This window comes from Dendrobates tinctorius, unplaced genomic scaffold (assembly GCF_039654945.1).
Source record: "Dendrobates tinctorius isolate UK_male_01 unplaced genomic scaffold, ASM3965494v1 ptg000011l, whole genome shotgun sequence".
NCBI lineage: Eukaryota > Metazoa > Chordata > Amphibia > Anura > Dendrobatidae > Dendrobates > Dendrobates tinctorius.
In genome coordinates this window covers 6577557-6603964 of record NW_027361679.1, presented here as the reverse complement: position 1 = coordinate 6603964, position 26408 = coordinate 6577557, and the positions used below count along the sequence as shown (strand labels likewise).

The 26408-nt window shown below is 41.1% G+C and overlaps 1 protein-coding gene across 1 annotated transcript; it reads left to right on the top strand.

Annotated features, from left to right (window-relative positions):
* LOC141100876 (alcohol dehydrogenase 1-like) lies at positions 1 to 25690 on the top strand. The gene is made up of 8 exons (XM_073589599.1): positions 1 to 98; positions 1637 to 1778; positions 5412 to 5496; positions 7699 to 7918; positions 10157 to 10417; positions 14098 to 14233; positions 15260 to 15398; positions 25442 to 25690. The coding sequence occupies exons 2-8, from the start codon at positions 1637 to 1639 to the stop codon at positions 25464 to 25466; spliced, it is 1008 nt and encodes a 335-aa protein (XP_073445700.1). The 5' UTR covers positions 1 to 98; the 3' UTR covers positions 25467 to 25690.
* The last annotated feature ends 718 nt before the right edge of the window (positions 25691 to 26408 follow it).

Here is a 26408-nt window from a genome sequence, read left to right as displayed (position 1 = left end):
TTAAGTGCAAGGCAGCTGTGAGCTGGGAAGCAAATCAACCATTTTCTTTGGAAGAAATCGAAGTTGCTCCACCGATAAAGCAAGAAATAAGAATCAAAGTAAGTACTGTATTTCTTTCTATTCATAGTCCTAATAACTTAATAAGGAACCTTTATTATGGATCTGTATTAGCCATGTAAATAATACCTCCATCATATATATAACATATCAGCCCATAATGTACAGTCATACTGTAGGCTTCCAATGCAAAGGTGTTTTCCCTCATAAAGAATATGTTTATAGGATTGTGACCATTTCTGCAGGCATTTTTCTAGTTATATTGGAAACGCTTTGGAGAAATATTTTTAATTACCGCAATATTTTTAAATACTAAAGCCTCATTTGTACCCATGGACAATGATTGCTCTCTGTGATATTGTGAGATCTGTTCTGTATAGATGAGACTGCGGCCCATGAGCCACACCCGGCCCTGACATTTCCTGTCCGGCCTGCAGCCTGGGATAGCCAAATGGCTAGAAACAGTGCACCCCAGCATCTCAATTCAATGGTCTCGGAATCCTCAGGTTGAAAATACCACTGAATACAATGGTGGATTAGAGGGCTGTCGGCTCCCTGTTGCACCCTTCAGCCTGTGCGCGAGTCTAAGCGCAGCAGCCACCGTGACATTACTAGGTTGTGCCTGCTGTATGACGCCTCAGTCCACACTTTGCACAGAACACAGCAGCTCATCATGGAAATAAGGCATAGTTTTTAATTTATTGTCCGTCAGTAATTGTGAGGGGCATCTGTAGGAGCTATAATAATGTGTGGAGGACTATGGACCTAACACATTGTGTGTGGAGCTGTGGAGAAATCATAGTTGTGGAATATCATAGTGTATGTGGGTGCATCATACTGTGTGATGATTAGGGACATCATATTGTGTAAATGTGACTGGGTGCTTCAACCCTATCCCACCATAAATTAACCCTTAATGGAAGCTATACCTGCGGCCTGGTAATGCTATGCTATGCATTACCCTTCTAAGGGTCCGGGTCCTGCCATACTGTGTGGGGCATTATACTGTCTGGTGATTAGGAACATAATATTGTGAGAATTGAATTGTGGGGCATCTTTCTGTGTAAATGTGACTGGGGGGCATTATACTGTGTGGTGACTAGGGACATCAAATTGTCAAAAGATGACTGGGGGCTTTATATTGTGTAGGAGCATCATAATGTGTGCAGTTTCTCAAGGCATATCTATATTTATTATACATACTTAAGGCTGAATAACAGGAGCAATATGACTTACAAACTATTAAAACAGTAAATTATATGATTTTGAATAGTTGCTACTGGTAAGAATACATGTTACAATAAACCCTACTGTAACATGTATTAACAATAGCAGCTAGTCAACAGACTTCATTCTGTTCAATATTAAGTGATAACAAAACAATAATAATATTAATAATACTGAACAAAATTAAGCTTAGCATGTAGGTTTGGGTGTGTCATGTGGCCCCTTGGGATAATTAATTGTCCACCCCTAATTGTCACCCCTAATACTCGGTGATCCAATCTGTTTCCTATGAAATGAAAAGAGTAATTTAAAAGTTTGACTTTTTTGTACTTAATCGGAACATTTTTGTCAGATGATAAAAGCAGGAATCTGCGGCTCAGACGGACATGCAGTCACTGGCAATCTCAAAGATATGAAGTTTCCTGTCATTCTTGGTCATGAAGGTGTTGGCATTGTGGAAAGTGTAGGTGAAGATGTCAAAGAATTTAAACCAGGTACGATATGATTTTCGTCCTCTTTGTCATCTGTTTCCCTGATTTATTTTTTGTCTAGTGTTGGTGTGTGAGATTTTGGTACAGTTCTGGTTTGGACTGAATATTAAAGGCGTTTAGTTGGGACTATAATATTATTGGCAAATATTAATGAGGTTACAGTTCTGGAACCCCTGCTGGCCAGCTGCATAAAGGGGAAGCTTACACTACTAGATAGTAGGTACACTTTGGCAGATAGAAGACATAGAAACTGTGACATCTTCAGTCCAGGATTCAGGACTGGCTACCAGGCATGTACAGTTGTGGCCAAAAGTATTGACACCCCTGCAATTCTGTCAGATAATACTAATTTTCTTCCTGAAAATGATTGCAAACACAAATTCTTTGGTATTATCTTCATTTAATTTGTCTTAAATGAAAAAACACAAAAGAGAATGAAGCAAAAAGCAAAACATTGATCATTTCACACAAAACTCCAAAAATGGGCCAGACAAAAGTAATAATATAATAATAAAAATTTTTATTTCTATAGCGCCGACATATTCCGCAGCACTTTACATTTCGGAGGGGATTTGTACAGACAATAGACATTACAGCATAACAATAATCACATAGATTATAACAAATACCAAGAGGAATGAGGGCCCTGCTCGCAAGCTTACAATCTATGAGGAAAAAAGGGAGACACGAAAGGTGGGTGGTAACAGTTGCCCTGATTGTATGGACCAGCTATAATGTTAAGTGTGTATCAGTACAGACACAGAGGGCTAATGGATGCATAAAGCTTGTGGGAACATGATGCAGGGAAAGTATTGGCACCCTCAGTCTAATACTTGGTTGCACAACCTTTAGCCAAAATAACTGCGACCAACCACTTCCGGTAACCATCAAAGAGTTTCTTACAATGCTCTGCTGGAATTTTAGACCATTCTTCTTTGGCAAACTGCTCCAGGTCCCTGATATTTGAAGGGTGCCTTCTCCAAACTGCCATTCTTAGATCTCTCCACAGGTGTTCTACGGGATTCTGGTCTGGACTCATTGCTGGCCACCTTAGAAGTCTCCAGTGCTTTCTTTCAAACCAGTTTCTAGTGCTTTTTGAAGTGTGTTTTGGGTCATTGTCCTGCTGGAAGACCCATGACCTCTGAGGGAGACCCAGCTTTCCCACACTGGGCCCTACATTATGCTGCACAATTTGTTGGTAGTCTTCTGACTTCATAATGCCATGCACATGGTCAAGCAGTCCAGTGCCAGAGGCAGCAAAGCAACCCCAAAACATCAGGGAACCTTTGCCATGTTTGACTGTAGGGACCGTGTTCTTTTCTTTGAATGCCTCTTTTTTTCTACTGTAAACTCTATGTTGATGCCTTTGCCCAAAAAGCTCTACTTTTGTCTCATCTGACCAGAGAATATTCTTCCAAAACGTTTTAGGCTTTTTCAGGTAAGTTTTGGCAAACTCCAGCCTGGCTTTTTTATGTCTCGGGGTAAGTAGTGGGGTCTTCCTGGGTCTCCTACCATGCAGTCCCTTTTCATTCAGATGCCGACGGATAGTACGGGTTGACACTGTTGTACCCTCGGACTGCAGGGCAGCTTGAACTTGTTTGGATGTTAGTCGAGGTTCTTTATCCAACATCTGCACAATCTTGCGTTGAAATCTCTTGTCAATTTTTCTTTTCCGTCCAAATCTAGGGAGGTTTGCCACAGTGCCATGGGCTTTAAACTTCTTGATGACACTGCGCACGGTAGACACAGGAACATTCAGGTCTTTGGAGATGGACTTGTAGCCTTGAGATTGCTCATGCTTCCTCACAATTTGGTTTCTCAAGTCCTCAGACAGTTCTTTGGTCTTCTTTCTTTTCTCCATGCTCAATGTGGGAACATGATGCAGGGAAAGTATTGGCACCCTCAGTCTAATACTTGGTTGCACAACCTTTAGCCAAAATAACTGCGACCAACCACTTCCGGTAACCATCAAAGAGTTTCTTACAATGCTCTGCTGGAATTTTAGACCATTCTTCTTTGGCAAACTGCTCCAGGTCCCTGATATTTGAAGGGTGCCTTCTCCAAACTGCCATTCTTAGATCTCTCCACAGGTGTTCTATGGGATTCTGGTCTGGACTCATTGCTGGCCACCTTAGAAGTCTCCAGTGCTTTCTTTCAAACCAGTTTCTAGTGCTTTTTGAAGTGTGTTTTGGGTCATTGTCCTGCTGGAAGACCCATGACCTCTGAGGGAGACCCAGCTTTCCCACACTGGGCCCTACATTATGCTGCACAATTTGTTGGTAGTCTTCTGACTTCATAATGCCATGCACATGGTCAAGCAGTCCAGTGCCAGAGGCAGCAAAGCAACCCCAAAACATCAGGGAACCTTTGCCATGTTTGACTGTAGGGACCGTGTTCTTTTCTTTGAATGCCTCTTTTTTTCTACTGTAAACTCTATGTTGATGCCTTTGCCCAAAAAGCTCTACTTTTGTCTCATCTGACCAGAGAATATTCTTCCAAAACGTTTTAGGCTTTTTCAGGTAAGTTTTGGCAAACTCCAGCCTGGCTTTTTTATGTCTCGGGGTAAGTAGTGGGGTCTTCCTGGGTCTCCTACCATGCAGTCCCTTTTCATTCAGATGCCGACGGATAGTACGGGTTGACACTGTTGTACCCTCGGACTGCAGGGCAGCTTGAACTTGTTTGGATGTTAGTCGAGGTTCTTTATCCAACATCTGCACAATCTTGCGTTGAAATCTCTTGTCAATTTTTCTTTTCCGTCCAAATCTAGGGAGGTTTGCCACAGTGCCATGGGCTTTAAACTTCTTGATGACACTGCGCACGGTAGACACAGGAACATTCAGGTCTTTGGAGATGGACTTGTAGCCTTGAGATTACTCATGCTTCCTCACAATTTGGTTTCTCAAGTCCTCAGACAGTTCTTTGGTCTTCTTTCTTTTCTCCATGCTCAATGTGGTACACACAAGGACACAGGACAGAGGTTGAGTCAACTTTAATCCATGTCAACTGGCTGCAAGTCTGATTTAGTTATTGCCAACACCTGTTAGGTGCCACAGGTAAGTTACAGGTGCTGTTAATTACACAAATTAGAGAGGCATCACATGATTTTTCGAACAGTGCCAATACTTTTGTCCACCCCCTCTTTTATGTTTGGTGTGGAATTATATCCAATTTGGCTTTAGGACAATGCTTTTTGTGTTTTTTCATTTAAGACAAATTAAATAAAGATAATAATAACAAAGAATTTGTGTTTGCAATAATTTTCAGGAAGAAACTGAGTATTATCTGACAAAATTGCAGGGGTGTCAATACTTTTGGCCACAACTCTAGGTAACATTCAATTAACAGAGAATAACTTCGCCATGAAATGTATTTCCTGGTAAAATTCGATTTTTCCAGATCCACTCATATTTTCACCTTTATTGTATTGCCCATCCATGTAAACTAATATGTATATCATTTTAAACTTGCCTTCAAAATTTGCTTCTATGTTGTCATGAGAGCCCATTGGTTGGTTGTAAATGGGAGCAGTTAACGCATAAGATCCATTTCTGTCTACCGCAACTGTTTGTATGATGGACTTATTGAAGGACTTTACCTGCTATTTTGGCACCATCAACATCATGTTTCATTCTGCAGGTGATAAGGTTATTCCAGTTTTTGCCGGTCAATGTGACCAATGTCCCTCTTGCAAGGACCCAAGAAGCAACTTCTGCTTTTTAAAGTAAGTTAATGTAGGACCTAATTAACTAGATATATACATTGCTATAATTGTTATTTCTTAATGGATTTAATTCATGTAAAGGGGTTGCATTAAGTTTGGAATTTATAATGGATAACTTCCCATTCATTAGTGGTCCGGTTATTGGGCAGAAGAGCCCATCTGAATTGTGTGTAGGTCTATGCGTACCAATGTTTCATTCATCCTTAAAGGGAATCTGTCACCCCATTTTTGGCCTATAAGCTGCGACCACTGCCATCAGGGGCTTATCTACAGCATTCTGTAACGCTGTAGATAAGCCCCCCGATGTTTTCTCTAATGTTTGTCCATTGAAGATGAAATGACTGTCGGATCATGAAGGCACATAGATCTGCATAGGAGCTGTGGACACAATACCCTAGGTCTGATTCACCATTTCTTTTACACCAGTTTTTACTTACATTGTTAGATTGAACTACTCCTGAGAACTGCAATAAAAGTGAATGGGGCATTACCTTCTCAGAAATGTATGGCATATGGAAAGAATATGGCATAAATGTCTGATACATGCAGGTCCTACTGCCAGAACCCCTACCTTCACCAATCAGCACTCTAATGGTGTATTCACACAGAATCCCTTACAAGGATGTAGAAGCAGATTATTACAAAACAGCTTCAAATACTCTTTGAATAGATTTCCTAATGATATTAATGGGAATACACTTCTATGGTGTACTTGGTGCTGTGTTATTTTGAGCATTTACCATTAACCCCTTAACATATTATGGATAAGTCATATGCCATCTCCCTGACTTTGATACAGACTTGCAAGACAAGCCTGCATCTTTGACGGCAGAAGATGACTGTGATAATCAACCATCATCTGCCCGTAGCAGTCGCTGGTGAAGCAAAGCTCTGCCCACGGCTGTGAAGCTGTCCAATGCATTGACATCACATTGGCAGTGCTGGGGGACACTGTTCTATGCACCCATTGGCGCATCTGTGATGTGATCACCAGGTGTTGATGGGTTGCCATGGCGGCCAATGGTCTGCTAAAGACCCCTGTGCCTGTCAAAGTGCTACGCCTGTGAAAGTCAGCCCCTTGCTTGCGTCCACAGGAGACCGTGAATTTTGCTATATATATTATACCTATGACTATTCATTCTCTTTTGGGCTGCTTGTGTTGATATTTTTTTTTTAAATTGTAATGCCAACTATGTCATTTATACGTTGCAATGTGACTAAAATTTACAATACCTTGGCCGCACGACACAAGCAGGTCGCAACATAATGAATAGTCATAGGTATAGCATTCGGAATGGCATCATTACACATAGTTTATCTAAACATTTCCTTGCTGATCACAACAAGTTATCCCAATTTTCTGTAACTTATCCTTTTATACAGATTACTCAAAATACCCCTAACATATTCCAGAAACTTGTAAACAGGGAGTCCTATTGGATTTTTTACTTATCTACTTTTACACCCGAAGGTCTTTATGAATGTGGAATATTGCAATGTCTGTAACCATATACACAATGCATCAATGCAATCAATGACCTACTGTTGTTTTATTTTTTATAATTTTTTTTGTATATTGACTCATTTATAGGGAATATTTTGTTGTATGTAACCATGCTATTGTAATTTCTGTAGGGATATACAATTGCTATTGGCAGGTATTGAATTTATATGTGTCTGCAGGGCTACACAAATGGTATGGGATATCATCATTTGATGTAAATGTGCAACACAGGTGACTGAATCTATCAAAATTGTGAGGCCAACCAATCAATAAGATTGTGAGGTCAATAGGGATGGTATAAGTGATGGCATGTATTATGCAGTCTGTAAGAGCCTGATGAAGGAGCTGGACTGGCTCCGTAACGCGGAGCTCACTAAAGTTGAAAGTTTCAAACAATAGAACAGTTTCCTTGGATCCTCGGCAGAGCTCCTGGAAGCCCAATTTTTGTTTCCCTTATGTGAATACGTTCATGTGAGTGAGCCAGGGAGGGTAAATAAAGCTCAATATGTTTTTTTTGCAAGAGGCTAAGCGTATGGCCAATAATTTCTTGAAAAGGGACAATCCCTTTAATTAACTGCTCGGTCTACATCAAGGAGGAATAAATGTTTCATCATTGGTGAACAGCTAATCTATTCACTTTGTTGTCTAATTTTTTTTATATACTTTACACCCACCCTTACAATTCTATCTCTTACCAGCATGACCAAAGGTGTAGGGTTGATGTCTGATGGAACAACAAGATTTACTTGCAAAGGAAAGCAAATTCACCATTTCATGAACACCAGCACATTTACTGAATATACAGTTGTAAATGAAATCAATTGTGTAAAAATTGACGATGAGACCCCGCTTGATAGTGTCTGCCTTATAGGATGCAGCTTCACTACAGGATATGGATCAGTTGTAAAGACTGCTGAGGTATGAAAATTATAACGTACAATAAACTGGATTGAATTTATCATCCTTTCTAGGTCAGTATGGCGTCAAAATGTGATAACATTTATCAGAAATGTTAAATGTAAATACCGGATATACTCGAGTATAAGTCGACCCGAGTATAACCTGAGGCACCTAATTTTGCCATGAAAAACTGGGAAAACTTATTGACTCGAGTATAAGCCAGGTATGCATTGTCCCCTCATCCCTGTCCTTGTATGCATGGCTCCTCGTCCCTGTATGCATGGCTCCCCATCCCTATCCTTGTATGCATGGCTCCTCGTCCTTGTATGCATGGCTCCTTATCCCTATCCTTGTATGCATGGCTCCCCATCCCTATCCTTGTATGCATGGCTCCCCATCCCTATCCTTGTATGCATGGCTCCTATAAAAAAAAATCCCACTTACATTCCCAGCGAGCCCTCGCTGCATCTTGTTCCGGCGCCTGCAGCTCTTCTGTCCAAGCGATCACGTGTCCCCGCTCATTAAGGTAAAGAATATTCACTCTACGCCTATGGGAGTGGAGAGAGAGAGGTGAATATTCATTACTTAATGAGCAGGGCCTCATGATCACTTGGCTGGAAAAGCTGCTGGCACCGGAATGAGATGCAGCAAGGGTGCGCAGGGAAGGTAAGTACAGTAGGATGTGTGCTGGAAGCCGGCGGCTGCGGCTGTAAAGGTGTGCATTATAAGAGAAATGAATATTCACTGCCTGCGCAGTGAATATTCATTTCCCTTTAGCATCGGGCACAGTAAGCGCAGTCACAGGCTCCTGACTCTGTGACTCGCTGATATGCCACTCCCCCTCCCCCGCAGTCTTTCTGGGACAATGACTCGTGTATAAGCCGAGGGGGCATTTTCAGCACAAAAAAGTGCTGAAAAACTCGGCTTATACACGACTGTATAAAGTAATTTGATGGAAATAATCTGCTACCAAAAAGACACCTTCAGGCATTGGCTCATTTTTTCCACAAAGGATCAGGTATACTGAAACTACTATACTGAGACCAAATTCACACAGCTGTGCTTAAAACGGACAGCACAAGTATGCAACATGGTTAGCATCCATCTGCCGTCTGTTCATATCATGGATCCAATTACTGAAATTAATGACTTTGGACTGCGAATTGGACCAAAGTAGTGCATTCATATGGGAAAACAGCCACAGACTATAATCTGCCCATGTGCTATCCTTCTCCACAACATCTTTAAGTGGGAGAGTTGGGAGGTGCAATGGTTGCTGAAATCAGTGTGGTACAGCTATTTATGTCCATGACTCATGGCCTGATTCATCAAGTCTGGCAATTTGGGAGGGGATGTCTAGGACTCATAAAGAAAACTGGGTGGTTAGCATGCACTCTAGTTAAATATAGACGAGGTGCAGGTGCAACGGACCAGTATGTCCTAATTACAAGTTAATTAAATTTACCGCACACTCAAACAGACTTTATGCAAATAGGTGTTCATTTTATTACATGTGGGAGCCAAACAGGAATATAGCACACAGTGGAAGCGATATAAATAAAAGACGTTTCGGCTCAGCCCGAGCCTTTATCATACTATCGCTTATTCCAATATTGGAGGTTTGTAAAGGGTGCAGAAGAAGAGGAGGAGAATCTCTCAAAAAGAAATACCAAGATAAATGGCTGATGTGTGCTGAGAGAAGGAAGCGCTCCCGCGCCTGTCAGACGCCACCGATAATATGATAAAGGCTCGGGCTGAGCCGAAACGTCTTTTATTTATATCGCTTCCACTGTGTGCTATATTCCTGTTTGGCTCCCACATGTAATAAAATGAACACCTATTTGCATAAAGTCTGTTTGAGTGTGCGGTGAATTTAATTAACTAGGACTCATAAAGATCATAAAGAGGAGCACACCTCTTTATGAATCAGGAAAAGAGGCTTGCATCCCCGTGTGCTTTGCCACAAATCTTACTGCAGTGCCTGCCTGGAGTAAGATTTCTGGCTTAAGGAATGCCACAGCTTGTCATTAATTATGAGCTATGGCATTCCGCCCTTGTCACGACCCACCACATCTCCGCACAATTTGGCAGAGATGGGAGAAATCGGAGTAAAAACACTAAAGTAACTAGAGGTTTGCGCAAATCTGAGTAATCATTGACATTTTTGCAATAAATCAAACGTCTCTGAACATACCCTAAGTATTTGCATTTTGTGCTTCAGCTATTTGCAATGAGCTTTATTTTGATATTGTTCAGGTAAAACCAGGATCTACATGTGCTGTGTTTGGATTGGGTGGAGTTGGACTTGCAGTTATCATGGCCTGTAAGATAGCAGGAGCTTCTCGTATCATTGGAATAGATATCAATAAAGCTAAATTTGAAAAAGCTAAAGATCTTGGTGCAACTGAATGCATTGACCCACAAGACCTTGACAAACCCATTGCACAGCTGCTGATGGAACAATCTTATGGTGGAATAGATTATGTCTTTGAATGCATTGGCAACATTGAAACTATGGTAAGTATTGTGTGAAAGGTTCCCCCAAAATAAATATATTAAAATATATTAAAAAAAATGAAACAGTGGGAAATAGTCTGTTGCGACGCCAGGCGCGCCTCGAACAGTTGGTGATGGGCCTCTGAATTCACGGCTCATAATGAATCCCAAATCTGAGCACCTCAGAGAGGATAATATGGAGAATGATGGCTTGCACAATAGCTGCCTCTTTAAGTGGATATGATGGTGGTGGTGCTTGTGCAGCTAATCCCCAATCACGAATAAGCATTAGTAACAGTCACTTTACTAATGATAATGGGGTGAATAACTATATACAAACGCAAGATAATTGATGGTCAAATTTACACTCACAGTTAAAGAGTGACTCATGCATGCAGACAGGCACAGGCAGATCTCTGTGGGATGTTTGTCTAATGTCTTGTCAATTCAATTTATTCATTTTCAGACTGTCCCCTTGGGTATTCCTCATTCAATATTGCTTACTAAGGCCTGTTTCACACTTCCGTTTTTGTGTCCGCCAAACGGATCCGTTTCCGTTTTTTTGACGGAAACTGATGCAGACGGATCCGTTTTTAAAAAAACGGATCCGTTTTTTTGACGGATCCGCAGTAACCACTAATGTAAGTCTATGGGACAAAAAACGGATCCTGAAAAAAATGGCGGATCCGTTTTTTTACGGAAACCAACGGATTTTGACGGATTTGAAAAAACGGAAGTGTGAAACAGGCCTTAGGGTACTGTCACACTTAGCGATGTACCAGCGATCCCGACCAGCAATATGACGTGGTCAGGATCGCTGGTACATCGCTAAGTGGTCGCTAGTGAGCTGCCACACAGGCAGCTCTCACCAGCGACATCGCAGGGGTCGGGGGTCGCTACTTACCTGTCAGACGAGGTGATCCTGACGTCCTCCACCTGCGTCCACGCGTCGCTCGTCGTCGCCACAGGAAGCCCAGCAGGAAGCTGACGATGAGAAACGGTCCAGGACATTCTCGCGCGATCAGCGATAATCAGCGGGGGAGCCGGTCGGAGGTAAGTATCAGACATAGAGATATCGCTGGCAATATCGCTATAACGTCACAAAACCAGTGACGTTATAGCGATATTACTAGCGATATCGCTTAGTGTGACAGGCCCTTTAGGGCTGAGATATGCTTCTCCACTGAGGCAGTTTCTTCCTCCTGGAGGTGCAATAGGAATTCTTCCAATCTGAAGGTGAAGGCTGTCAGTTCCCCTCCTTTTTCATTGATCCCTTTTACACTCAGCAGTGAGGGGGAGATCAACATATCCTCCTTGCAGTCTGCAGTCATTGACTGACTTCCAAGGGAGCTTGTTCCAGCTCTTTCCAAAAACTTCTACATACCAAGCAGTGCTGAACCCTGGAAAGGGAATTTTAACCCTTTGAGTGCTGCCCTTCAGCAAGTTTCACAATATGTTACAACATACAGTTTACACAGAAATCACATTATTTAAGTGGAATACACTATGCATCTAGTAACCCTTGTTGATGGCCACTTTGTGATATACAAAATCCACAAACATATGGATACCTAAAATATTACTTTTGTTTAGGAAGTTAAGAAAGACCTCACAAGTCTATGTAAGTCAGATATAAATACAATACAAAAAAATGAAAAAAGATAAGGGTCTTTTAAAAGGGAGTATTAGATTGCAATGTGTGCGGACTAATAAGCTCTAGAATTCCCTAGTGTATTCCTTGCCTGCCAGTGGAGGTTGGCACCCTAAGTTTCTATGGTATGGCACCCCCCACTCGTCAACGACTTTCCCTTAAGACCCTAATGCACCCCTAACATAAAGTGCAGCACAGGTATCATCCCACATACTGCCCTGGTTATGCGTGAGTGATAAAACAAAATTCCATGATTAGAGGCAATTAATACCTTAATACCGTAACTGATATCACCATATACCACACTAATCATGTGCGGAAGATATATACCAGTGCCATTCACTCGTAGTGATCTAAGATAGAGGAAAATGAGAACTTTATTTCTATCACCCCTTCCTCCCTTCAAAATAAGATTTGTTATATATGATATAATAACTAGTAATCTATTCTTGTGTCCCAAAAAGAAGGTAAATACCTTCTGTTTGAGAAAATCAATCCTAGAGGAGATCCATCAAAAGCATAAATGGATAAAAAAAATCAGCATTACAAACTGATGCTAAGTATAAGATCCCAAGTCACTGATTCATAATATAACTTCAATTCATAGAAACGGACATGAGGTCACCAAGCAAGAAGGGGAATGACGCATAGAGGAGAACTGACAAACACTTTAGTCAAACACAAAGCATACAAAATAGCAGAAAATGATCTCTGAATGGAGACATCAGGGCAAGCAATAATATACTCATCTGTTGTTCTGTCCCCACATGAGGCAAATGGAGGTATAGTTGAGTGGGGCTGGGAGAGATTCCTACCTTCCATTTCCTCGATGCAGAGCAGACAGGACCATTGTTGCTGTTTTGCTGTTCATGCGTCCGGAGAGATGATACACACCAGGGATTGTGAAGTCCAGACTTGTTTATTGGAAATCTGGACATACAGCGTATGATTGGTAATGCAGTACTTCTCCAGAAATGCAGGTGTAACAACCCAGGTGGTACAGCAAGATGTGTGCAGCAAGGTATGCAGCAAGATGATTCAGCAAATTTAGCAAATTGTGTGTGTGGTCAAAAAACTGATGCCTTCCACAGCCTGGTAAGCGTGTCTCTCTCGGGTGAAAAAGAAACTAGTAATGGCCACCGGCAGGAAGAGAAGGAGTCATCTGACCTGGAAGTGGGAGGCATGTACTAGAATTAATTTGCTGCCGTCTGCTATACAGAAAAGGACAGCAGGTGGCAGCAGACCAAATGCAAAACTGAATACAAAGAAAGGTAACATAACACAGTTATATAAGCATACAATCATAACCTTAGATGGAACAGCACATCTGTGATGTTCAGCTAGACCCAATGCACAGGTCATGCATATCAGAAGTCCCATAGAGTCAGACCAGAACTATAGTATAGGTCACACATGTCAAAATCCCAACACATTTTACCTCCAGAAATACTGGGGTTCATCAGGGGATCATTGGCAAGATCCTGTGGCCACATGCAATTGGTTAATCAGTTTGTGATATACCACACTCTCATGGCAAATATTAATGGCAGAGTGAGCAGAGCCTTATGCTGAATTTGTGTTGTTCACTTACTAAAGCAGATCGACAAATTTCACAATACAAACCACATACTGTACATTATTACATGTGTAGCTTAGACCTGGTGAGCCTGGTGTAGTTAGTTTGAAAATCCATGTAAGTATGTCTGCACAACACTGATATTAAAATGAGCATATTATAAGAGCTCCTGACTCTACTCCTCTCACCTGGCCTGAATGTCAGCTGCATCTTGTACTGGGCAGCACGAGATTTCAGCGGCAGCAAGGAGCAGTCATGCTCGGCCATTTAATGTGGATTTACAAAGTAAGTATACCAGCTTCGTCAGGTCTAAGAGGTCTATTTAATAAGATATGCAGTTTGCATTGTGAAATCTGCTGACCGATAGACTTGACCTATTCTAGATACCTGAATATAAGGTTTAATGATCATTATTTCATATATACCTTTGTTAAATTTTTCACTGCATTTCAGTACTATACTTGTGTCCTACAGACTTCTGCCATACATTCAAGTAACTTTGCATATGGAACAACAGTGTTTATTGGAATTTCGGGTTTATCAAAAACCATTACGTTTGATCCATTGGTATTGATGACTGGGCGCACCCTAAAAAGCTCAATATTTGGAGGTACAATAATATGTATCTACAAGATGTTTCCCATATCACTGTTATATGACAGACTTTCAAAAGTATTATTTAAACTGTTGCGTGCTCAAAAAATTTAATGAAATACCTTGGAAAAATTCCCTGAGCTCCTTGGATTCTGCAATATTTTCCCATTTTGCACTGAGCCATTCCAATTGCATTGATATTCATATTTGTATACTCTGGGGGCACTATGTGAAATCTCTGATTTGCAATACCAATGGGCGTTTCTTCCTAATCTCTGTGGGTGTGTGCTTGCATTCTTAAATACTAGAGACTGCTAATCACAACTCGGCAGCATCTGAAACTGATAGACTACAAGATCAGCTGCCGAGCTGTGACGGGCAGATTCTGGGAGTAAAAGTGCACACCTACATAGAAGACTCTGAAGAAATGCTCAGTTGAACTGCAAAGCAGAGATTTCACATAGTGCACTCAAAAATAAATAAATGTGAATATCTCAGCAATAGTGCAACACAGTGCAAAACTGAAAAGAGAACAAGAATCAGGGGAGCGCAGAGATTTGTACAAACTACTATTTTTTTGAGCAAGTAACAGGTCAGTTTTAAAGCTGTTTGCATTGAGTCATAAAGGATAAAAGTGTAAAATATAAATTAAATAGAATAGTAATTGTCATAAGAGTCATTTATAATACATTTTGCTATCTGCGCAAAACACACTGAGACAGATCTGTTTTTTTTCTGGCAGAATGTCTATATTTAAAATTGCAAAGTATAGGAGAATCTTTGTACTTTATTTCTTTCTTTATCTATTTTGGAAAAACAGTGATGACACACTGATGGTAAAAGCAGACACACGAATAACACACTGATGGTAAAAACGGACACACGTATGTCACACTGATGGTAAAAACGAACATATGGATGACAAACTGATTGTAAAAATGTAAACATTGATGCAAAACACTGATGACACCGGTATCATTTTTCATGTACGTGTTTTATACGAATGTGGGAAGGAGGCCTAAACCATGTTTTTTTCTATTAGGTGTGAAAAGTAGACAACTTGTTCCACAGTTGGTTTCAGATTACAATGCAAAAAAGTTTGATTTGGACAAGCTAGTGTCTCATAACCTACCACTAGAAAAGATCAGTGAAGGATTTGATCTCATGCGGACTGGTGAAAGGTATGTATGTAGATACGTATAGTCGGTGCTCATAGCAATCCTGCAATGACAACCATAGAGGTCTGCTGGAGACCTCTGGTTGTCATGCCGACCCACCCATCGGTGACCTGCGATCATGTAACGATGGGTGGGATTTCCGACGCGCTTCCGGTATGCGCGAGTTAAATGATGATGTCAGAGATTGATTCCACCCACGGCTGTTGCGGGCACATATCAGCTGTATATATCAGCTGACATGTGCCTGGAAAGATGCGGGCTCAGCGCCTGAGCCCGTACCTAACAGGGGGAGTTCGACATCAGCCTACTATTACACCCGATGTCGGAAAGGGGTTAACAACACCGACTATAACCTGGAGCCTAGCAAGGCTGGCGTCACCATGATCGCACAAATCAGCGTGCATAGACACGGTCTGAACTTTTATTGACTGCTTTGTACTTCCTCATTCTAGCTTCGAGATGTGTGCAGAGCTGTTCACTGCTGTTCTGCTAGGACTTGTGGTTACACAGACAAATTTTACTTGTGCCATCACTGCTGCTCCTACTATACCTGTTCCAGTAAGAATAAAGAAAAGAGAAGACATTCCTGATCCTTTCCTGATCTGTTCCTGATACAAGCTTTTTCCTATTACACCCCAATCACCCTCTCCCCCTTTCCACCCAATTTTTATCCTCTCCCTAACCCCTTCACCACCACCCCTTTTGCTGCCACGCACTGATCAATACTTGATTGCTCGTTTTTTGGCAGTTTTTTTCTTGTTCCTGCCAAGAACTGATCAGTGACGCAAATCACATAAGTGATGTGTGTCACCGAACAGCGCTCAATGGCTGTAGGACACATGGACAGAATAAGGGGATAAACAAAAATAGACAGGAAAAAAAAATAAAAGCGAACACGGGTTCTAATCAGTGATGTGCTTCTGATCAGCGGCTCAGAGGCTGTAGGATGCACGCACTGAGTGGTGTAAAGGTGGGAAGGAGTAAAGGAAAAAAAATAGTAAAAGAAAGTTCTGCAAAAAAGCAAGCACCAGTGTGGATCATTGATTTGCATCACTGATTAGCGCTCGGTGGGCTGCATGCAGGAAGGAGGTGCAAGGGGGGAGAGGAAATAGACAGGGACAAAAAAGTTTTGGAAAAAAGCGAGGGTGTCGATAAGTAGCATCTGGTAGTTTTTTGTGTGTGTCAAATAAGAATCTAATAAAAAATAATTTCCATTAGTTGATAGGGTTAGGTTAGAGGCAGTAAAAATATACCATAGTAATCTGTGTCTACTACAGTATTTTTTACTGAATAAAGTCACGATTATTGTCAGATAGTAAAGACTAAAAAAGAAGCAAAAAGTAATAATTTAGATTAGCTGATAGGACTAAATAAACTAGGGACAGTAAAAATATATTATACTACAGTATTTTTTACTTAATAGAGTCAGGATTAGTGTCAGTGTGTAAAAAAAAAAAAAAAATGAATGAAAAATAATTTAGATTAGCTGCTAGAGCTAGATTAGGAACCATGTAATTCACAGTAAAAAATATACTGTAGTAACTCGCTTATTACTACAGTATTTACTAAAATGTCATCACAATCCACATCAGATAGTTGTGGACGCTCAGTAATTTGTTTTAACTGAGGTCTAGTAATTGTAGATCATAATTTTAATGGAACATTCTTGTAGTACTTATACTTCAGGGTTTTTTTCTAATAATATATAGAATCTAAATTATCATCGGATAGTTGTGGGTGCTCAGTAATTTATTTTTACAGACGTCCATTTAGTAATTGTAGTTTCAGAATTTTAGTGAAAAATTCTTGCAGTAATCATACTACAGGTTTTGCCACTGTATAGAAATACAGTTAGCGTAATTTAGTTGTGGATGGTCAGTAATTGTTTTTACTGTCGTCCGTTTAGTTTTTTATATCTTACCAAATTTTTATGTTCTCCTTTTTATTTTTCATCTTTTTATAGATTATTTTCTTCCATTCTTTTTTTTTTCCCTTTCTTCCATTCCAAATTTAATAAAAAAAAGAAAAGTTTAAACCAAACATACACAAACACGCACACACACACGTAAATAAAATTTGGTACACACACCACGAAAAATTGCCCGTTTGTCCCAATCACAGTATTCAGCCGAAGAGGATATGACTTCCTTGCCTCCTACACTGATAATGAGGGAGAGGATTCCATCTTCCTTTATTTTTCCTCCTCCTCCTCCTCAAGTTTTACGGCAGACGCCCCAGGACAGAAAATGAGCCAGCTCCTACCGTTAGTGAGCCCCTATCGACCTACCCTCAAAAATTATGAGCCGCAGACTTTGTTGTGCAGCCATGAATATAATTTCACACTACCGGCCTTACAGAAATTGACTTTATTAATGTGTTTTCTTCTGACAATTTTGTAGATCTCATAGTTTCTCAGACAAACTTGTATGCGCAACAATTTTTATCCTTTATCCCTCTTCATCATTTACTGGACCCCTGTAGATGCTGTAGAAATTATGAAGTTTGGGGCCGTGTTCTTCACAATAGTGATAGTGAAGAAGACAGAAATTCAGCAATATTGGAGTGTTCACGTTTTGTATAATACTCCACTGTTACGCATGTTAATGCCCCAGATACACTTTAAAGTAATCCACATATTTTTGTATTATAATGAAGATGCGCTATGTCATCCCCGAGATGACCCCAACTTTAACTGACTTTTCAAAGTTCGGCCGGTCATTGATCACTTCAGCAAGTTTGCTGATGTGTAAGTTCCTCAAAGGGACATCTGCATAGATGAGTTCCTACTACACCTAATACATTTCAAGGGGAGGCTCAAATTCCAACAATACCTGCCCAGTTAAAGGACCAGGTATGGAATTAAACTCTATAAACTCTGCGAGAGGACGTCAGGGTACACCCACAGGTATAGGGTTTATGAAGGAAAGGACACGCGGATTCAACCCCCTCAATGTCCCCTGTCCTGGGAGTGAGTGGAAATATTGTGTGGGATTTAGTGCACCTACTCCTGGATCAAGGTTATCACCTCTACATAGATAACTTTTATACCAGCATCCCATTCTTCAAGTCCTAAGAAAAATTTTAGTCAGCTTACCGTCCTCGTCTCACTCCAGGAATCCGTTCGTTAGCCATGGTCGCAGCTCAACAGCCACAGCAACGAAATCCAAGAAAATGTATATGATCTGGCAATGAAGAATCTGCTGCACCTTCAGAGGTCTTGTATATAAAACTTCAGTTTTATTGGAAATATTTAAAAGATATAAAAGAGCACAGTTACATGCAGTCAGATCAACCAGTGGACATCTAGAACCAACATGTTTCGGCCTGTAACAAAGGTCTTAATCATGGTCTCACTGAACAGACACAAATAGACATTAAATAGCTACAAAGAACAAGTCCATACAGAGGCTAGGTTCGGAGCAGGAGTTTCAGCTGTGCGAGTAACACTTTCATGACCAGCACGCACGCAGGTGGTTTCAATATGGTTGTTCAATTTAAATTATTCCTTGTAACCAGAAAAATTCAACTAGAAAAAAAGGGTCCATGTGAACATGTACATATGAATATAATAGCAAACTAGCAAGGGATCACATTATGTTATATACATAAAGTTACAAAAAGTATATCATTTCATACATCAGGATATTTCCATACACAATACAAATTAATTCAATATATGTAATAAATTACGGAACATTAGTGCTGGTGTCATTTGCAAATCAGACTTTAGTGGAATATAATGGTATTATATGTGCACTGTATATTTTAATATTTTTTATTTTTGAAATTAAATGTCAAAACGTAAATATAACTGTGCAACGCAAGTTATCTACTAATGCAAACAAAATGATATTCTGCCTATCTGTGCTAATACCTATTTTATACCATGATCCCTATATATCCCAATTATCACAATAGATCATGGTGTAAAATAGGTATTAGCACAGATGGGCAGAATATAATTTGTTTGCATTCATTAGTAGATAACATGCGTTGCACAGGTATATTTACGTTTTGATATTTTATTTAATTTCAAAAATAAAAAATATTAAAACATACCGTGCACATATAATACCATTATATTCCACTAAAGTGTGATTTGCAAATTACACCATATTATAAAGCACATTAAGTCTCGCATCTCGCATGTTGCATACTGAGTGTAAGGCCGGCGTCACACTACAGAGGAATACGGACGAGTGAGAGGCATTAAAAACAGGCATTGCACACGGACCAATGATTCTCTATGGGGTAGCTCCCATCAGCCATATTTTTCTCGCGTATTTTCTACGGTCCGTGCCAATCGCAGCATGCTGCGATTGTCAGCGTATTACGACCGTAGTACCTCAATGCAAGTCTATGGGTGCGCAAAAAAAATGCATTATCACGGACCACCCTTATGACTTGCGATAAATATGCAAGACTTCTCCTGGTGACACGAAATGGGCCAATCCATCATCAGGAAGCTTAGACTTGCAAATTAGCTCAAAAAGTGCTCCAGACATCCAGGAAGTACGCCTCCACGGAATACAGCATCATGGCACCCTACCAGAATCTGAATGTGGAGCTACTAATTGTTCTTGTGCAGGATCGCCCGGAATTATGGGACCAACGGGATGCACATTATGCCGACTGGGCAAGAAAGGAGGCTGCATGGAGGCGCATATGTCGCAAAATGTTCCCTGATTTTGGTGATCGGCCACGTGAGGAGCAGCAGCACATAAGTACGTGCACATAAATTATGTATGTCAAATTACCTGCCATCAAAAAATTATTTTACAAGTAGGCCCCCCACATCCTGTGCTTCTGATATTGGGCTCTTGTTTCTTGTAAATTATTTTCGGACCCACTGTTTGACCCTGAGAGAATGTTACCCTGCCCCCAAGCTCCTCATAATGCTTAGCAAAAACAGTTTAAAGAGTTGCTAATTGCCACTTGAGCTACTGTGCCTCTGTGCATCTGGCCTGGTTGCACCAATGCTATATGCCACCCTGAGTAGAACTCACACCCTAGTAGGCCACATGACTTTGATACTAGTTCAAAAACTTGTTTTAGGCAAATTGTAATTTTTCATTCTTTTATGTCACATTGCAGTCGAAGATGTGATGAGACGCTGGCGCAGCATCCGTGACCAGTATTGCTGTGAGCGCCAGCAGCGGGTAAGAAGTGGTTCTGCGGCCCACACAAAGCGGAAATATATTTATTTCGACCGCATCTTGTTCCTCGCTCCAATTATGGATCTCAGACCGTAAGTATACCAAAAGCACCACATGACACAAATGCTTTATAGGGCCCGATCAAAAATTTCCTTTTTCTACATTTTATATTTAATCACAGAACTCAGTCTAACATCACTGAAAGGGAGACAAGGTCTGATTCAGAGGCCATCATCGATCCTGTAGGTGGAGGGGTTGAGGTGTCTGGCACATCTTGTGACCTTCCAAAGAGCCAGGCCCAAGTGACTTCTCCTGCTCGACCTGATCCTGCCCTAGAACCTGGCCCGCCATCAGAAATACCACCACCAGGAACAGAGCCACTACAAGGACCGTCAGCTGCATCACCACCCGACATCCAGGATGAACAGGGCAACAGCAGCAGCCCAACTGTTCGGCTAGAGGGCTCCCCCCAGCCTGCTGTGCCATCCAGGCAACGTAGACGAAGGTGCCATATCCCTGCCACTGATACCAGGACCAATGTGGATACAGGGGACCAAAATTCTCTTACCAGAGTTGCCACTGATGATGGGGAGGAGGAGTACTCACGCAGCCTTGCCCATTATCTTCCCCCTGAGGTGCGGCTACGTGTGCGAGGATCCATTCAGATCCTAATTGGCGCAAGCAAACCCCCCAATACCCCTTATGAGGTGTTTGAGTTTCTGGAGAGGTGGCAGCTGTCACCCAGGAATCTCATGTGTCTTAACCCACACCCCCAAGTGCTTGCTCAATCAGGGTCTGAGGATCCTCTTACACGTGGGCCTACATCTCACTCCCTTCCCCCCCTACCCAACATTGGCAACATCATTCCCAAATGTCAGGGTATAACCCAGCACACCAATATGGCCACTTGTTCTCAGCCAATGTTGGAGGCTGGTCCCAATCTGGTTGGGGACGACATAGCCATTTTGGTGGTTTAGACTTTCGGCCCTACCAGCCCCAACAGGAGAGTCGTCTCCAATATCATAGTGCCCAGTATCCACCTCAAGCCCATGAGCCGGCCCACTACCTCCATCATGGGCAAGAGTATGCCCCCACACAGGCCGAGGGCCAAGTTGGCCAAACTAGCCATGAGGCAACACAGGCTGGGCGGCCGCCTTCTCCCCCCCTACATACTACAATTTATAAGTTTGTGTGTTTTTTTGTGGTTAATGCTGTATTGTAACATTTTAACCAATTTTTTGGTTCTAAGGCCAATTATGGCCATTTTGCATAACATATGGCTTCACAAGGCCTTTTAAAAAAGGATACATAAAAAGTTTTAACTTTCAATTGTTGTTGTCTTTATCAATGATGCACTTACATCACGACATGCTGCCATATGCTTACACATTGATTTAGAAACAGAGAAAAGACATAAGGGGTTGTAATATATATAGTTTCCCAAAGGCCGAAAAGAAAAATTTACAACATAGACACAGCATGCTCTTGCCAAGAAGTTTCCCCCTCAGGTGACATAAAGTAATTTGTGAAAATATCACGCACTTTGAGCCAAGAGAGCGGTCTACGTTGAGGGTTGATAGGTGGTCTCGGCCTTCGTACATTGTCTGACCCACGCACAACACCAGCAGATGAGGAACAATCATATATCCTGGTGAAGTTATGGCGAACACCACATGCTTTAATTACTTCATTTACATTTTGTTCACTCAGCAGAATGGCAGACTGTAGGACCCGCCATTTGGCCCAATGAATGCCAAAGGAACACTCCACCAGTCACCGGGCACGTGATAGGTGCAAGTTACAAATTCAGCGCCGGTGGTCCAGGTTGCGTCGGGGATATGGCCTCATGACATTGCGCGTTAACTGAAACGCCTCATCTGCCACAAGGACATAAGGGACTGATTCTTGAGTGGATCCTGATAGCTGGCGTGGTGGTGGTAGATCCAACTGGTTGGTGCGTAGCCGCTGATCCATAATGGAAGTATTGAAGACTCTAGAGTCTCCCGTCCTTCCATAGGCCCCAATGTCAACAATTATAAACTTGTATTGAGGGTCGGTCAGAGCCAACAATACAACAGAAAAGTATTGTTTATAATTGAAGAATTGTGAGCCACAGTTTGGCAGCTTATGCACCCGGATATGTTTGCCATCAAGGGCCCCAATACAATTAGGAAACTGGTATTCCTCCTCCAAGTCCCTTGATATCCTCAACCAGTCTTCCATCCGGGGCTGGGGCATGACGAGTTGATGTAGTTTTGACCATATTTGACTACATGTTGACCTCACTATGCCAGAAATGGTAGATCTTCCAATGAGAAACTCATGGTGGAGGGCGGCATAAGACAGGCCAGTGTACAGGAGCTGAAGGACAACAGAAATGGAACATTTTAGAATGCACAAATTAACAAAACACCAGGTACATACATACCAAACTTGTTACTGATTCATATCTACTAACACATATATTTGGTCGCACAATCACTATGTGATATTCAGTACATATTACACATAACATTCTGGTCTGTAAGTTTATATATATCTGGAATAAGATGAGGGCATTAAACTTAGGACGAAATAAAAAACATACTTTGGGCAACACATCATGAACATAGAGAATGTGGTTGTGTAGTACATACCGTAATGTGAGTAGAAGTCGCTCCTCTGCAGATATAGCTTTGCGCATCCTTGTGTCCTGAAAGGTTATCCCAGGATCCCAGGGCGCACTGTCTCCAAGAGTAGATCAAATGTTGCAAGGCTCATGTGATAGTATTTGTAAAATTTTTCCAGATGATCCCGCAGAGAAGAATAGAGGGGCTGAAAATGACCTCTTGTGAGTCGTTGCCTCAAAAGTGGATGGACCCACATGCGTCTCCTCCTCCTCGGATCCACAATCACTGGGTATGGCTGGCCAAAGCGCCTGGACAAAACCCAGTTGAAGAGAACACGGTCAGTTGGGGTGAACTGAAGTGTGTCAGACATGTTTCCTAACAACCAGCAAGACACCAACACAAGCACAGCACCAAAATAGGCAGATTGGAGGCTGCCACCTGATGTTGAGGCAATAAATAGGGTTGGTGCTGATGATTTAAACTATGTGCAGGCCTCAAAACCGTTAACTGTCCGTTTTGCAAGGTTGCGAGAAAAAAACAGTATACGGATGCCATACGGATTACATACGGATGCTTACATGAGAAAAATACGCGGCCACACCCTGACAACGGATAACATACGGAGCACTATTTAGGGACCATTTATGCATATTACGGACATAAAATACGGTCCGTATTTTTCTACCTTGTGTGTGACTCCAGCCTAACAGGGTATGTTTCACAACCCCTCTGAGCACTTTATTTCTCCATCTTTCAATCACTCAGCTCCATTTAGGATTGTGCGATGTATCTGGTGATTACCCTTTGTATTGAATGACTTATGCATATATGACTATTAATTTTGCAGTGTATATACTTTTGTTATATCTTATTGTATTTTATTTTGTATTTTTGTTATATCACTGTATATTTATTTGGTTTTATTTTGTCTACTGTTGTAGTAACTGAAGAAGGTCACAACAGACCGAAACGTTTTTTCGTGTGCTACAATAAATTTGTTTTTTCACACATCTAAGTTGAGTGCTAGGTTTATACTTAATTTGGGGTTTTTATTGGCAGTAAGCCATAATCATCAACATTAACCAAAAAAAACCCCACTTGAAATAGATCACTCTGTAATGACTCTATATAATATATGAGTTTCACTTTTTGTATTGAAGAACTGAAATAAATTAACTTCTTGATGATATTCTAATTTTGTGAGAGGCACCTGTAGGTCCCTCAAAGTCACTTCAAATATGATATGGTCCCAAAAATATGGGTTTGTAAATTTTGTTGGAATCCCTCTAACGTCTTAAAAAAAATCATGTTTCAAAAATTGTGCTGATGTAAAGTATACATGTGGGAAATGTTATTTATTAACTATTTTGTATGCCATAACTTTAAGGGCATAAAAATGAAAGGTTTAAAATTTTGAAAATGTTGCCAAATATCCGATTTTTGTCAAATAAATGCAAGTCATGTCAAACAAATTTTACCACTATCATGAAGTATATGTCACAAGAAAACATTTTCAGAATCACTGGGATCCACTGAAGCGTTCCAGAGTTATTACCTCATAAAGGGACAGTGGTCAGAATTGTAAAATTTGGCCTGGTAATGAAGGTGAAAACAGATTTAGAAAGGACCCAGCCTGGACAGGATCACCCCTAAGTCACACACAACTTCCACTTTGGCTAATTAACTGAGCAGAGCCATATACCTTACATACCAGTGCTGTGAAAGTAACCCCGGCGGTGATCATCTCTTGTGTGACATGCTCAATTAGGGGGCAGAACTTTGTTGCAGAACTCCCAAATGGGATTTTGGTATAGGGATAATTTTGTCTGCACAGGAGCACTTGCTAACTTTCTTTTGTCTAATTGAAAAGGGTCTTTCTTGGTTACAGACTCTAGTTGGGATTCTCAAAAAATGAATAACAAGGCTCCCAACTATTACAAGTCTTTAATATCATTGGTCTTCTCACATGGGACAACTAAATATTCTGGACTTCCCTTGGCTCTATGGCGAGGGTTTGACTAAAACCTAGCACCCAATGCAGTTATGTACCCGCTCACACACATAAGAAAATGCAATATAACATAAAACATTACTTATTTTGGGCATCATATAACAGTTGTAACTATCGAACCTGTATTCAGAAAATCTTTATGATTCACCACTGTCATCATTGGGGCATCTGAATAGTATGATTATTAATATAGTATATAAGGAATATATGCTGTAATCGTAAACAGTTGCATGTAAATTTTGAGATAACTTTTTCTTGTTTATTTTGCAGCATTAGAACAATCTTGACAATTTGACTTCGCTTTTCAAGCTTTCACAAGTAATGTTTTTAGCACCACGGTATCGGACATGCTCTGGGATTTCATGCACATTATTCCACAATTCAGTCCTTCATTACAACTGAAATTAATGCACATGTGGATTTAACTATGGGGCATTGTGTTGTCCGGAACCCTTGTGTGGGTTTATAAATCATTGTCTGTACATCTGACATGAAATGAATAAAACCTGTACTACCCCCCTGCTGGCTTCTTTGTCTTCCTCACGGTAATTACAGCTCTTTTACAGATTAGTTTCCACTTAGCCACGTGGCAGAAAATTGTTTTGATTCATCAAATATTTTTCACCAGAAATTGGGAGTCAAATAGTTTGATAGTGGCAAATTTTTGCCCAACTTGAGGTTTCTCAAAAAATTTTGCAACTTTTGGTGTTTTCACTACAGTTTCACCCAGCTTTGCCAAAATGGGTGGAGGTGGAGCAGGACAGGAGTGTGATACCACAATTCTTCTAATTCATGACAAGCTGTGCCACACCTTACACCAGAACTCTCTTCAGTCTGTGACTAGCGGAAGATTTGTGGTGAAATGCACGGAAGCGCTGCTCTTCAGATGCTCTTGATTCATTAAGGCATGTGGCCACAGAGTTTGCACCCAGCTTGATACTGTGAACACACTGCTGGGCTCCTTGAGTTTCTGTGCACACGCGCATGCACAGCCATTTGTTTAGGCCCTAAACCTAAGGTAGTGCTTGCTGTGAGAAAGCCAAGCCATTAATCTATATCGGTGCTGGATCTGCAGATCGAAGGATGTAAAGGTGCACCAAAGCATCCTCATTTGCATATGGATTAAAAGTGAATTTGTCAGGAACGCTGCACTGCACTTGCTCACTGAGCCAGTGCATGTGTCCTGAGTAAGAGAAACTGTGCTCTAAGATACCTGTGGAGCAGGGCAGCAGTGGTG